The following is a 13,073-nucleotide window of genomic DNA, read 5'->3' as shown; positions in this document are numbered from 1 at the left end:
AGGGGACCCGAGAGGAACTGGGCTGTGAGGGGGAGGTGAGCAGCGGGGCGGGCGGGGTTCAAGGCCCGGCGGTGCCGGGGGTCCCGCCGCGGGTTCCCGCCGACTGCCGTTCTCCCCCGCAGGAGTGCCCCCCGTCGGACCCCGCCGACTGCCGTTCTCCCCCGCAGGAATGCTCCTCGTCGGACCCCGCTGAGCCCCGTTCTCCCCCTCAGGAGCTGCCCCCGTCAGACTCTGCCGAGCCCCTTTCTCCCCCTCAGGAGTTCCCCCCATCAGACCCAACCGAGCCCCGTTCTCCCCCTCAGGAGTTCCCCCGGTCAGACCCAACCGAGCCCCGTTCTCCCCCTCAGGAGCTGCCCCCGTCTGACCCAACCGAGCCCCGTTCTCCCCCTCAGGAGCTGCCCCCGTCAGGCTCTGCCGAGCCCCGTTCTCCCCCTCAGGAGCTGCCCCCGTCTGACCCAACCGAGCCCCGTTCTCCCCCTCGGGAGCTGCCCCCGTCAGACCCAACCGAGCCCCGTTCCCCCCCTCGGGAGCTGCCCCCGTCAGACCCAACCGAGCCCCGTTCCCCCCCTCAGGAGCTGCCCCCGTCAGACCCAACCGAGCCCCGTTCTCCCCCTCGGGAGCTGCCCCCGGGCCGGCAGCTGCGGGTGCTGCTGACGCCGCTGCCCGAGGCGGCCTGGCCGCGGGCCCAGAAGCGGCTGCCGAGCCCCCGGGGCCCGGCCAGCAAGAGGCCGTGCCCGGAGGCGGAGAGCGGCCCCAGGGCAGCCCCCGGCTCCGCGGCCGGCCCCAGCTCTGATGCCCGCGGCCAGGACGGGCTGTGGGATGCGGACAGTGACGGCAGCGACGGGGGAGACGCGGTTCCCGTGAGTACCGGGTCCCCGGCTGTCATCTTTATAAAGTAAAGCTTTTAAGTGCTTTTCTTCTGTATGTAGGTTTTTCCCCCTTTTTTTAACCTCTGACTGGCAGTGTCCCACTTCATTTTACCCTTTCACCGAAGTGTTAAGTTCTTTATGAATCCCTTAATTATTGTTTTCGTTATTAAAATTTTTGATAAAGTTCTCTTCATAGAGTTAGTGGCAGAGTAAGTTTTGTAAAGCAAGCGGGACCTGTATGGACAGACACATCACCATCACAATTTGTGTGGTCCTGTATTTGTTACAAATACATCAAACCACTTAAAAATAATTTAGTCAGTTTAGAGACTCACTTCCCTGAGCCTGGGACCTCTCTGGGACTGTATGATTGAGAGTAACTGGCTTTTCATTCTGTAGGATGGAGACTCCCACCTATCAGCCTATGAAAGGAAAAGACTGAAGAACATTACAGAAAATGCTAAATTCTTCGCTGCTCTGAAGCTGCATGAGGTTTGTATAGGGTCTAAATGCACTGAAATGCATATTTACACTGTCATCCTCCTGCTGTGAAACCCTTTCCTCCCTGGGGCAGCTGGATATGAGGAAAGCCATGAAAATCACAGAATCCTGGGATGTTTGGAAAGGACCTCAAAGCCCCTCTCATTCCACCTCCTTCCGTACACCAGGGTGCTGCAAGCCCCATCCAGCCTGCCTTGGAGCACTTACAGGGATGGGGCAACCACAGTTTCATTCTTCTTATTGTAAATAATTGCAGTCAGTTCATTGGTGCCTTGAGATAATTGTGTTGTATACAGGTTAATCTTATGCTCATTATCTTTAATTAATCTCTTTTTTCTCTTTAAGTCAGCTGCAAGGCTTAACCAACTTACAACTAAAAGGCGATCTCGTATCACTAAAAGGTACAGTGACAGTAGGTGAGATTTATATCCTCGAGTCTTCATTGTGGGATGGAAACAAATGCTGGGAAAAGGTGGGAGGGGGAAGAGAGGGCCTGACCAAGGTGCAGGGGGGGGATAACCAGTGAATGTGGGGAGATGGCATTGGCCTTGCCAGCACAGTGCCATGCTGAGCAGAAAATGAGATGAAGCCCAAACGGAGAGTGTGATGGGAGATGGGTAATGAATGAGGAGAGCTGGGAGGGGAAGCAGCAGGGTGAGGAAAACTTGAGTGTGCCTTGTACAGTGCTTGTGGTTTTGTTCCTCATTGTCATGGAGAGCACATTGCTCCTGCAGGGCCTGCCCAGGCTGGTGTCTGTGTGTGCCCTCGGGGCTGGTGGCAGTCTGTGCCCTCGGGGCTGTCACTGAACTCGATCTCTGCTCTGAGCTGAGCTGGTGTCTCTGTTGCAGAGCCAAGCCCAAGAAGGTGGAGGATGAGCCAGCCCGGCGCCGATCCATGCGCCTGCTCCGGGTGCAGCCCACGGACCTCCCCTTGGTGGAGACGCTCGCCCAGCCAGCAGCAGAGGAATATGTGAGATGGGAGGGAGTGCACAGCAGCTCTCTGAAACCACTGCTGTCACACTGGAGGGGGGCACTGGGCGCTGCAGACTCTCAGGGAGCTGGGGACGTGGGGACAGTGAGGGACAGTCAGTTCTGTCACCCCCAGTCTCACCACAAGCCAGGAGGCACTCTGGGGCCCAGGCTGATGCCATGGTCCAGCTGGGGATCCTGAGGGTCAAACATGCCACATCAACAGCCCATGGAGCTGAGCAGCCTTAAATCCAAAGGTTTATTACTCTGGATGTTATTTCACTGCAACTTCTGAGCTGGTTTTATTTTCCTGGGTAATATTTGCCATGTCTTTGAAGCACCAATGGAACAACAAGTAAAAGCTATGTTGTTCTGAGAGATGGGAATTTAAATCTTCCATGGAGCTATGGAATAGATTGGAATCTGTAAATAAAGGTCTTGCTGGAGTATCAGGAGAGGTAGAAACCCAGGGAGGCAGCTTGTCTGTGCCACCAGTGAAATTCTCTTGATCTTTTTAATAAGTTTGTGATACTACCTTCTGTTTTTTCTGTTTATTTCCTGTCCTTTTGTGGGCGTGTTCTCAGAATGTCTGCTGTGGGGAAAGTACCAATTCACCTTGTTTGTGGTTTTAGTTGATTTGAGTTACAAAAATTGCCAATGTCCTCCCAGCCCCAGGTTCCAGCTGGACCTTTGCCCATGGTTCCAGAGGATGAGGCAGAGAGCAGTGAATGGACAGAGGCCTTACTGGGCACGTGGATGAGGATAAGTGAGGTATTATTAGTTTAATTAGTTATTTGTGGATAATGTGGATAATGGGCTCTGATTTTGATTAACTATCTCCTTTCTGTCTGTAGCTGAACACAGACCATGCTGACCGGGGCACACCTGACATAAAGAGGTAACGTGGAAACAGCAGCCAGAACTGGGGGTGTCTGGCCCCCCTCCTTCCCTTATTAACGTTTTGGTGAGGGGTTCATTTTGGCTTTGCAGGTACCAGGAGAGCCTGAGCAGCATGGTGCTGAGCGAGGGGAACGTCAGGAAGGTGGTGAAAGCCCGGGTGTGTTCCATGGCCATCCACCCTTCCCAAAGCACCATCCTTGTGGCAGCTGGGGACAAGCTGGGGCACGTTGGCCTCTGGAATGTGGTGAGTGCTCGATGTGCTCCTCACCTGGACAGGTGTGGGGTTCAGGACAGCTGCAGTTTGTCAGGCTCATGAGAGTGTTTTGGTTTTTTTCCATTCTTAGGGGTAATACCTGGTGGTTGTCAAGAGTGAGTGTCAAATGTAGAGTTGCCAGAATGCCTTTCCCTTTTGTTCTCCCTTGTTTTCTTATGAAGTTTGAGAGCAGAGTCGTTCTTGTGGGATGAACCAGAACTTGGTCCAAAATGACCTGTTCATTTTCTTTTAAAGTAACAAAAAGATGCAAAATTTGGAAGAGAAGACAGGGGAGATCCTGCTTTTGTGCAGTTTGGGCCAGTAGTTCAGCCTGAGCTCTCAGTAACGCAGTGTGTCCATGTTTTGATGTGGCAGCAGAACCCAGCGGTGTGGGTGGAAACAAGCCAGGTGCTGCTGTCCAGATCTGGGGCTGGTGGCTGCAGTGGCACTAATTGCAGCTTTCCATGCTCAGGGTCCAGAAGCAGCCTCACTGTCCATTTCACCTCTGCTGTTTCTCCTCCCACCAGCACCCTCTGCCTCCTCCAAAACCCAGAGGTTTGGCTTGAGGAGCCGTGCTCATTAACAGAAACAGCTGCAGTGATCAGCACCCGTGTCTGTGGGGTCTGTCGTTTTGCAGAGCTCCAGGTCTGAGGAGGGAGCCCACACCTTCACCCCCCACAGCTTCCATGTCAGCTGCATGCACTTCTCTCCCTGCAACCCTGCTCACCTGCTGTCCCTGAGCAACGACACTCTGCGCTGTGCCGATGTCACCAGGGCTGTCTTCGACGAGGTGAGGTTTATTCCGCTTGGACCAGGTTGTTACTTGGTTGTTTTATTAACAAGGCAGTTCAGGTTCTATTTCCACAAGGACATGTCAATCAGCCTTTAATTAACATCACATAAACAGGGAGATGTTTCCTACTCACCAAAACCCGGTGACAGCCTGGGTTCTCCCAGTTTCCCCGTTTACATTTCTGCACATGATGAAAAGTTTCTGGGGCGCTGGAGGAGGGAAGGAGATCCTTGATCCTCGCTCAGTGTGTGCTCAAGGCCAAGAGCCCTTTGATTGCTGGAACACAGAGCTGACAGTGCCTTGTAGGAGCTCTGACAGGGAATTTGGAGTGTGCTGTTGCTGCTGTGGTTTGGATGGTTAATTATCTCCTCATTATTTCCCCTGTGGAAAGCATCCTTGTTTCACAGAAGGGTTACCTGTGGGTGAGGCTGTCACATGGGCTGCATGGTTTTTGGTGAATTTAAAAGGGAAAGGATGAACCCCACAGCCCGGGGAGTGTTTGGGTGTTAGAACAAACAACTGGCTGTTTCCTTTAGTGCTGACATTTAACCTTCCCTGGGCTCAGATCTGCAGGAGTGAGGAAGACTTCTCCTGCTTCGACTTCCTGGAGGAGAACGCGTGCACTGCCATCGTGAGCTGCTGGGACGGAGCCGTGGCTGTGGTGGACAGACGGACCCCAGGGGTGTCCCCAGAGCTCTCTGCAGACATTGGCTTCAGGAGGACTCGGACAGTGCACGTGCACCCCCTGAACAAACACTATTTCCTGGCTGCTGGCTTGGTGTAAGAACCCACACTGACCTGCTTGTGTACTGGGGACAGCTGGGGCTGAGGAGTTTCTCAGCCTCCGTTTACAGTCAGAGCTGTCTTGGTGCTTTAGAAAACAAGTTTCCAGTCCTTAGAAGGATTTAAGGTGGGATTTGGTTTGATTTCCCAAACCAGATGGGGACAGATGGGCCCTGGTGGCACAGAGGGGCTTTATGGAGGCTGGCTGGGGTGGTTCTGGTGCTGCCAGAATCCCTCAGAGCCACCACTTGAGTGGATATTGAAGCTCTGGAGCAGCTCCCACACAGCCTGCCGTGCTCTGGAGCTGGTTTGGTGAATGAAGGATAATTACTGAAGTGTGTGTGGTGCTCTTGCAGGGATGTTTGTGTTTTCGACGTTCGGTACCTGAAGGCCAAGGGGAACAAGCCCCTGAGCTCTCTCAAAGGACACACCAAAAGTGTGGCCTCAGCCTATTTCTCACCTGGCACTGGGAGCAGGGTGGTCACAGTGTGTGCTGATGACAAGCTGAGGTAAGGCTGTGGAGGGGAGAGTCATGGAAAATACTCACTGGGCAGTTTCTTGTCATTGTTATTATTATAGTTATTATTATTACCTCTCCACATGACCCAGCACTGAGAACCTTCTGTCTTTATCACTTAAAAAAATGATTAACATTTACTTACACTAACATTTTTGATGTAGTTTTTAATGGTTTTTTTTGTTTGGTTGTTTTTTTTTTCTCTAATTCTCATTTTCCCTCAGGATATTGAACAGTAAAAATATACAGGTACTGTTAATCTTTAAAAAACAATCAAACAAAATCAAAACCCACAAAAACAGCCAGCCAAAACCTGCCTGCTGAGCCCAAACACAAAATGCTCAGAAACTAAATTTGTTTGTAGCTGGTACTTGAAATAATGATACCAGTGCTTCTGTAAATAGCCTACCTTTTCATCCTTTGAGCTGCTGTGAGTTGTGTTGGAGGTTACTCCTGGTTACTTTGTGACCACGACTGAGGTCATCACCTGGTTTTGTGTGGGCTGGGCAGTTTCTGCATCCCCCGGGTGGAGGAGCAGGTGGGGTGCTGGGCTGGCCTTGGGTTCTCCGGCCCTGCTGCAGAGCTGCCAGCCAGGCTGGGCTGCAGTTCAGGCTGCAGGGGTTGCAGCCCCACACGTGCAGTGGTTGCAGCTGGGTGCTGCTGCCTGTGGCCAGGCTGGGTGTGTGTGCACTCCTGCTCTGGTGAGGGAGGGCTGCCTTAGCTCGGGTTCATGGTGTTCATGTGTTCATCTGCTCTGTGCCCAGGGTCTACGACACCACGTCCTTGTCATCGTCTGTCACACTGCTCAGCTCCATCAGGTGAGGACAAGGACAGCACGCCTGGGACACAGGGAATGGCTCCCAGGGCTGGAGGGATACTGGGCAGGAATTGTTCCCTCTGAGGATGGGCAGGCTCCTGGATCCCTGGCAGTGCCCCAGCCAGGCTGGACATTGGGACAGGCTGGACATTGGGACAGTGGGAGGTGTCCCTGCCATGGCAGGGGTGGAGCTGGGTGTTCTCTAAGGTCTCTCCCAGCCCGTTCTGGTATTGTCCCATCCTGCCCATCCCAGGACAGGGATCTGAGCACTCCAGTGAGTGCTGAAGGTTTGGAAGACAAGGGATGATGATTTAAATGCTGGGTTCACAAGGAGCAATGTCCCTGTTCCCTTGCAGACACAACAACAACACCGGCCGCTGGCTGACCCGCTTCAGGGCCATCTGGGACCCCAAGCAGGAGCACTGCTTCCTGGTGGGCAGCATGGCACAGCCCAGGCAGATCCAGGTCTTCCAGGACACCGGGACCCTGCTGCACTCCTTCTGCAGCGAGGACTACCTGACCTCCGTGTGCTCCATCAACGTGGTGCACCCCAGCCAGAACATCCTGGTGGGAGGCAACTCCAGCGGCCGCCTGCACGTGTTCAAATAGAAGTACCTAGCTCTTTACCTTCCTGCATTGCCTTTGTTAATTCCATGTGGAGCAGCTCCCACACTGACTGTTGTTTCTCAGGACAGAAATGTACTTTGAAAGTCTTAAAATAAATAGTTTAAAGGACCTTTGGCACCTGTGTCTTCCATGGAAATAAAGGTGATCCTTGAGCGCCCCAGCCCCTCAGTGCCTTCCTTGTGCTGAGGGGCCCAAAGTTCCCAGGTGCATTTGTAAAACTGTTCCTGCCCTGCACAGACCTGCCAGGGACTCTCCTGCAGCTCTGCAACTCTCACTCCAGTGAGAAGCTGCTGAAACACCAAATCTCTCACAGTTTGAGCTGTTTGCACTTGAGTAAAGAAAAATCAGAATCACTCAACAAAGCTCATCCACACTCTGCTTTTCATGATATTTAAATATTTATTTAAATTTAAAAATACTTTTCATGGCACCAATGATTTTATGCTAACTAAGGTATTGGATATGTAGAAAAAGGTACGTTTTGAAGGAAAAAAAGATGTAACTTACAGTATTTGGCACATGAAAGGTTAATCTCTAGGTTTTCTTTATGAAAACTAAGAAATTCACATTTTCAGGTATTTTACTGTCTACTGCTGAAAGATGCAGTATGCTAGGACGAGATTCATGGGTTTCTGATCTCAGAACCTATGGAAACAACATTTCGATAGAAACACGGGTGAAACTAACAGGGCCCGAAACACAGGGCAGGGTCTGGGACAGACGGGAGAAACGTACAATGAAAATCACCAGTTCTCGTGGTTCTGCCGAAAAACGCGGGGTGACAACGGCACGGGTGACAACGGCACGGGTGGCCGGGGCTGGCACAGAGCCTGGCCCAGCAAAGCCTCGGGAGGGCCCGGCGGGGGGCTCGGAGGATGGAGCTGTGCTGTCACATCACACAGAACATTGCAGTGAGGAGAGGAGGAGGAGGAGGAGGAGGAAGGACGACACTGCAGCGTTAACCCAGGGTAAAAAACGTCAGCGTCGGGACGAGCACAACTGCATAGAAACATCAGCGCTATGGGCTGAGGTAGGAACACTACACTAAGAGTTACTTTTGCTATGTTGCATAAAACAGGATTATCATGTAAAAAAAATCACTCCTCCACCTCCTGGAGCCTTTCCCGGGGGTTCCTGGAGCCTTCCCGGGGTTCCTGGAGCCTTCCAGGGGGTTCCTGGAGCCTTCCCGGGGGTCCCTGGGCCCTTCCCGGGGGTTCCTGGAGCCTTCCCCGGGGGTTCCTGCCTTGCTCTGGAGCCAGGGCAGGACCCCAGCCCCTCCTCGGGCTGTGCTGTGCTGGGCCATGGCCTGGGCAGGGGGCTGTGCCCCACGGGACCTCTCCCCTTATTGCAGTGACAAGGAGCCCGTGTGCCCCACGGCCCCTGGGCGCTGGATGTTCAAACACAACGCGGACATCAGGCTTTGTAAAACTGCAGGTATGGCCCCAGCTTACGGAAAAATCTCTCCCTGAGATGAAATTAAACTTGTTTAACTGTTTTTTTTTACCTTTTTTTTTTTTTTTTTTCTGATATGTCCAACTTGTCACCCCACGCTAACCAGAACTGGCTGTTATTGCTCCCTGCGGGTGGGCTGCTGCTCCTGCTGACCAACAGTCCCGGTCCTCACCCACCAGGTGGGTTTATCGACTAAAGGTGTCCGTTGGCTTCTTCAGCGTCACCTGCGCTTCTGCCCTCGTGTCCTCTTGGGAAGAGTCCCAGAACCAGAGCTCCTTCTCTGTCCCAACCCCAGCAGGGCTCGGCTGGTGCTGGGCTCCCGGTGTTCACTCAAACCCTCGCTCACCGGGAGCCGCTCGGTCCCGGCACCCGCGGTCACCCCATCCGTAAAGTAAAAAAACTGGATTAGATTTGATAACAAAATAGCATTTCCTTGTTAAAATAGACCTTGAAATGTCTCTTTTTTTTCTTTTTTTTTCCTTTTTTTTTGTTCTTTTTGCTTGGTTGTTTGGTTTTTTTTTACAAAACAGGTACAACTGGCGGAGGGTAAAGGTTCATCCCAATAAATCTGACACAGTCACTACAGCTCCACGCCAGGGCTGGGTTTAGCCCGGCGTCCCCTGGCTTCCATGCTCCCCTGCCCTCGGGAGCAGCGATGCTTCAAGGCTTAAAAAAAGTGGCGAAGGGCCGAGTCCGCAGCAGGGCGAGGGCTCCGGATGGCTGCGGGGAGGGGAGGGCACCGGGGCGTCCCCAGAGCCGCGGCCGTGTCACCCCGAGAGGCTCCGCGGAGCTGGGAGGGCTCTGCCAAGCGCTTCGAGGAGGGCGGGGTGGCGGGCACAGTGCGGATCGAATACCGTAACAGTACACGAGTGTAAAATTAAACCTCAGTAGCACCATTGCTAAAGCTCCTGCGGGACGGCCCCGCCAGCCCCGGGAGGGGCTCAGCAGTGAACTCCCCTCTGCTCGGTGCTCCCCAAGTCGTGTGCGCGGGGTCGGGACGGGAGGTGCTGTGCGGGCTCCGGGGGTGGGCACGGGGAGGGGGGGGCTCCGGGGGCTGCGCCCACCCTCCTCTTCCTCCCGGACAGCCCCTCCCGGGCCGGCCGGGCTCTGGCTCGGGAGGGGAGGGTTAGTGAGTGCCCCGGCGGTCCCGCGGCACGTCCAGGCCCCCGTGCCGCCTCCTGCCTTCAGGTGTCAATGAGCAGGTTTACCACGGCGCGGAGCTTGCAGGCAAACCATCGCCTGAGGGGACAAAAGTATTGGTAATGGAACTGCTCGAACTCTGGGGTCTGGCGGATATCACGGAAAAAGGCAGTGTCAAGGTCGGACTCGGTAAGGACGATCAGGAGGAGGAGCAAAACAAAGAGGAGTCCAACTGTCACAAGGAGCAAACGGAGGACACTTAAAAGAAACTTATTCACCTGTTGGGCCTGTGCCGGCCCCAGGCCGGCGGTGCCCGGGCACAGCGCCCGCAGCTCGCCCTCCGCCTCGGCCGCCGGCGTGCCCGCCTCCGACTCCTTCTCCTCCTCGATGCTGCACGGGGCTCCGTTGGCCTGGCGCGACAGCAGCATCAGCTCCAGGCTGTGCTCGGCCACGGGCGTGGGCAGCACGCTGTCGGCGGGGCTGTAGCTCTCGTCGGCGATCACGGCCACCCGCTCGCTGCTCTCGGCGCGGCCGCCCCGCCCGGGGCCCGCGAAGGCGTCGCCGTGGGAAGCCGAGCGCACCGGCGTGGAGTGCGCGCTGTCACGGAGGGACTCCAGGCCTGGGGAGACACGGCAGGGACGGGGGGAGGCTCAGAGGGGTGCAGGGGGAGCTTCCTGCGCTGCTCTGCCCCGGTGTCCCCGTGGGGACAGGACACAGCTGCCCTGGGTCCCTGCTGGGTTGTTGTTGTTGGTCCTTGGGGACCTGCAGCCCCTTGACTGCGGCGGTGGCGCTTCCACACCCGCCTGGCTTGTCACCGGCACCGCAGCAGGGCCCGGGCTCATCCACAGCGATCACACACAGCCATGGGCTGTGGCTGCCCCGAGGTGACAGCACCCTGGTGACAGTGACACTGCCCTGGTGACAGTGACAGGGCCCTGGTGACAGTGACACTGCCCCTGGTAAAAGTGAGAGTGTCCCTGGTGACGGTGACACTGCCCTGGTGACAGTGACAGTGCCCCTGGTGATAGTGACAGCACCCTGGTGACAGTGACAGCACCCTGGTGACAGTGACACTGCCCTGGTGACAGTGACAGTGCCCCTGGTGACAGTGACAATACCCTGGTGACAGTGACACTGCCCTGGTGACAGTGACAGTGCCCCTGGTGATAGTGACAGCACCCTGGTGACAGTGACAGCACCCTGGTGACAGTGACACTGCCCTGGTGACAGTGACAGTGCCCCTGGTGACAGTGACACTGCCCCAGTGATGGTGACACTGCCCCAGTGACAGTGCCTCTGGTGACAGCACCCTGGTGACAGTGACAGTGCCCCTGGTGACGGTGACAGTGTCCCTGATGACAGTGACAATACCCTGGTGACAGTGACACTGCCCTGGTGACAGTGACAGTGCCCCTGGTGACAGTGACAATACCCTGGTGACAGTGACACTGCCCTGGTGACAGTGACAGTGCCCCTGGTGATAGTGACAGCACCCTGGTGACAGTGACAGCACCCTGGTGACAGTGACACTGCCCTGGTGACAGTGACACTGCCCTGGTGACAGTGACAGTGCCCCTGGTGATGGTGACACTGCCCCCGTGACAGTGCCTCTGGTGACAGCACCCTGGTGACAGTGACAGTGCCCCTGGTGACGGTGGCAGTGTCCCTGATGACAGTGACAGTGCCCCTGGTGACAGTGACACTGCCCTGGTGACAGTGACAATACCCTGGTGACAGTGACACTGCCCCTGGTGACAGTGACAGTGCCCCTGGTGATGGTGACACTGCCCTGGTGACAGTGACAGTGCCCCTGGTGACAGCACCCTGGTGACAGTGACAGCACCCTGGTGACAGTGACACTGCCCTGGTGACAGTGACAGGGCCCTGGTGACAGTGACACTGCCGCAGTGATGGTGACACTGCCCCAGTGATGGTGACACTGCCCTGGTGACAGTGCCTCTGGTGACAGCACCCTGGTGACAGTGACAGCACCCTGGTGACAGTGACAGTGCCCCTGGTGACAGTGACAGTGCCCTGGTGACAGTGACACTGCTCCTGGTGACAGTGACACTGCCCTGGTGACAGTGACAGTGCCCCTGGTGACAGTGAGAGTGTCCCTGGCAGCTGCCTGCAGTGCTGGGGAGGGCAGGGATGGGTGGCAGTGATAAGAGCCCCGGGTGGGAGGTGCACAAAGAGGGTTGTGCCGGTCTGAAGGGGTGGGTGTCCCCAACACACAGGGAGATGTCCCCAACACACGGGAGGAGATGTCCCCAACACACAGGGGGAGATGTCCCCAACACACAGGGGGAGATGTCCCCATCACGTGCAGGAGCCCCTGCAGCACAGGCTGCTCTGAGCTCACCACAAACCAACTGTTTGACCCCTGTGCCGGCCCCTGTGCCAGCTGCCAGCCCCGTACCAGGCTGAGCTTTGGTCCTTTGTGCCAAGGAACTCCTGCCCCTACCAACATCTCCTCCAAATCCCCCAAATCCAATAAATCACACGTGGGAGTTGTTCCGGGTAGTTCTGGCAGGGGTGTGAGGGGACAGGAGCTCTGCCATTGCAGGGCCCCAGCTCCAGGGAGGGTGTCTGAAGGTCACGGTGGGGACCTGCTGGTCCCCAGGGCCACCCTGCAGGCGGCTGGAGAGGGACGGGGCTGGCCAGGGGAAGAGCACAGGGCACTAAAGTACCTTGACACGCTGTCAGCACGTCCTGGCTGCCCCGGGGTGGAGGGCAGCACCCGGAGCTCATCCCCTGCATTCCCGGGGATTTGCAGCCTCCGGGGCCGGATGCCTCCAGCCCAGCCGGGCTCAGTGCGAGTGCAGGAGGGAACTCGCTCTCACCTGCCAGCTCTGCACCTTCCCCTCTCATGGCAACGCTCCCCACGGCACCCACTGTGTCCCCAACATGGGGACAGCCACCGAGGGCAGTGACAGCAGTGCTGGCCCCCAGACCCAAACCCTGCTGCTGTCTGCTTCCACAGGACCGACAGCACAACCAGAATATCCTGGGAATTCGAGTCCAGCTCCAGCAGCAGAGCAGCTTTGTGCTAACACCAACCTGGAGTCCAGGCAGACTCAGAGACCCCAGCTCACTCCCTGGCACGCATATCCTGCATCCCAAATTCCTGCATCCGACATTCCTGCATCCTGCACTCCTGCATCCCACATCATTCTTGCATCCGACATTCCTGCATCCCGCACTCCTGCATCCCACACTCCTGCATCCCAGCTGCCTGTGGTCCCGCAGTCCGTGGTCCCTGCACACCCAGCAGAGCCCAGCCCCGGTGCAGCGTTACCTGGCTCAGCGGTTTCCCCGCAGTGGCCCAGGCCGGGGCTGGCCGGGAGCAGCGGCAGAATGCCCAGGGCCCGGGACAGCAGGCGCGGCCCCAGGGCCAGCACCCGCACCCGCACGCCCCGGCAGCAGTGGTTGATGAGCCACAGGTGGACACTG

General features: G+C 56.3%; 2 protein-coding genes across 2 annotated transcripts in view; one reads left to right on the top strand and one right to left on the bottom strand.

Annotated features, from left to right (window-relative positions):
- Window positions 1-290: 290 nt before the first annotated feature.
- On the top strand, window positions 291-7,137 carry WDR76 (WD repeat domain 76; the record flags this gene model as incomplete). Its single annotated transcript, XM_033070798.1, has 12 exons — window positions 291-860; window positions 1,269-1,361; window positions 1,716-1,771; window positions 2,219-2,339; window positions 3,008-3,109; window positions 3,193-3,236; window positions 3,329-3,482; window positions 4,129-4,281; window positions 4,850-5,064; window positions 5,424-5,576; window positions 6,349-6,402; window positions 6,758-7,137. Coding segments are annotated over 12 exons (1,968 nt in total), but the record flags the coding sequence as incomplete, so codon positions are not given.
- Window positions 7,138-7,432: 295 nt separating this feature from the next.
- The window catches only part of FRMD5 (FERM domain containing 5), a 78,229-nt gene continuing 72,588 nt past the window's right edge, over window positions 7,433-13,073 (bottom strand). The window contains exon 14 of the mRNA XM_033070937.2: window positions 7,433-10,239. Within this exon, the coding sequence (XP_032926828.1) occupies window positions 9,665-10,239 (575 nt within the window). The 3' untranslated portion in view covers window positions 7,433-9,664. The remainder of the gene's footprint in view (window positions 10,240-13,073) is intronic.

Source organism: Catharus ustulatus, chromosome 12 (genome assembly GCF_009819885.2).
Source record: "Catharus ustulatus isolate bCatUst1 chromosome 12, bCatUst1.pri.v2, whole genome shotgun sequence".
Classification (NCBI taxonomy): domain Eukaryota; kingdom Metazoa; phylum Chordata; class Aves; order Passeriformes; family Turdidae; genus Catharus; species Catharus ustulatus.
The sequence above is the reverse complement of the archived record's forward strand: the minus strand, read 5'-3'. Positions and strand labels throughout refer to the sequence as shown.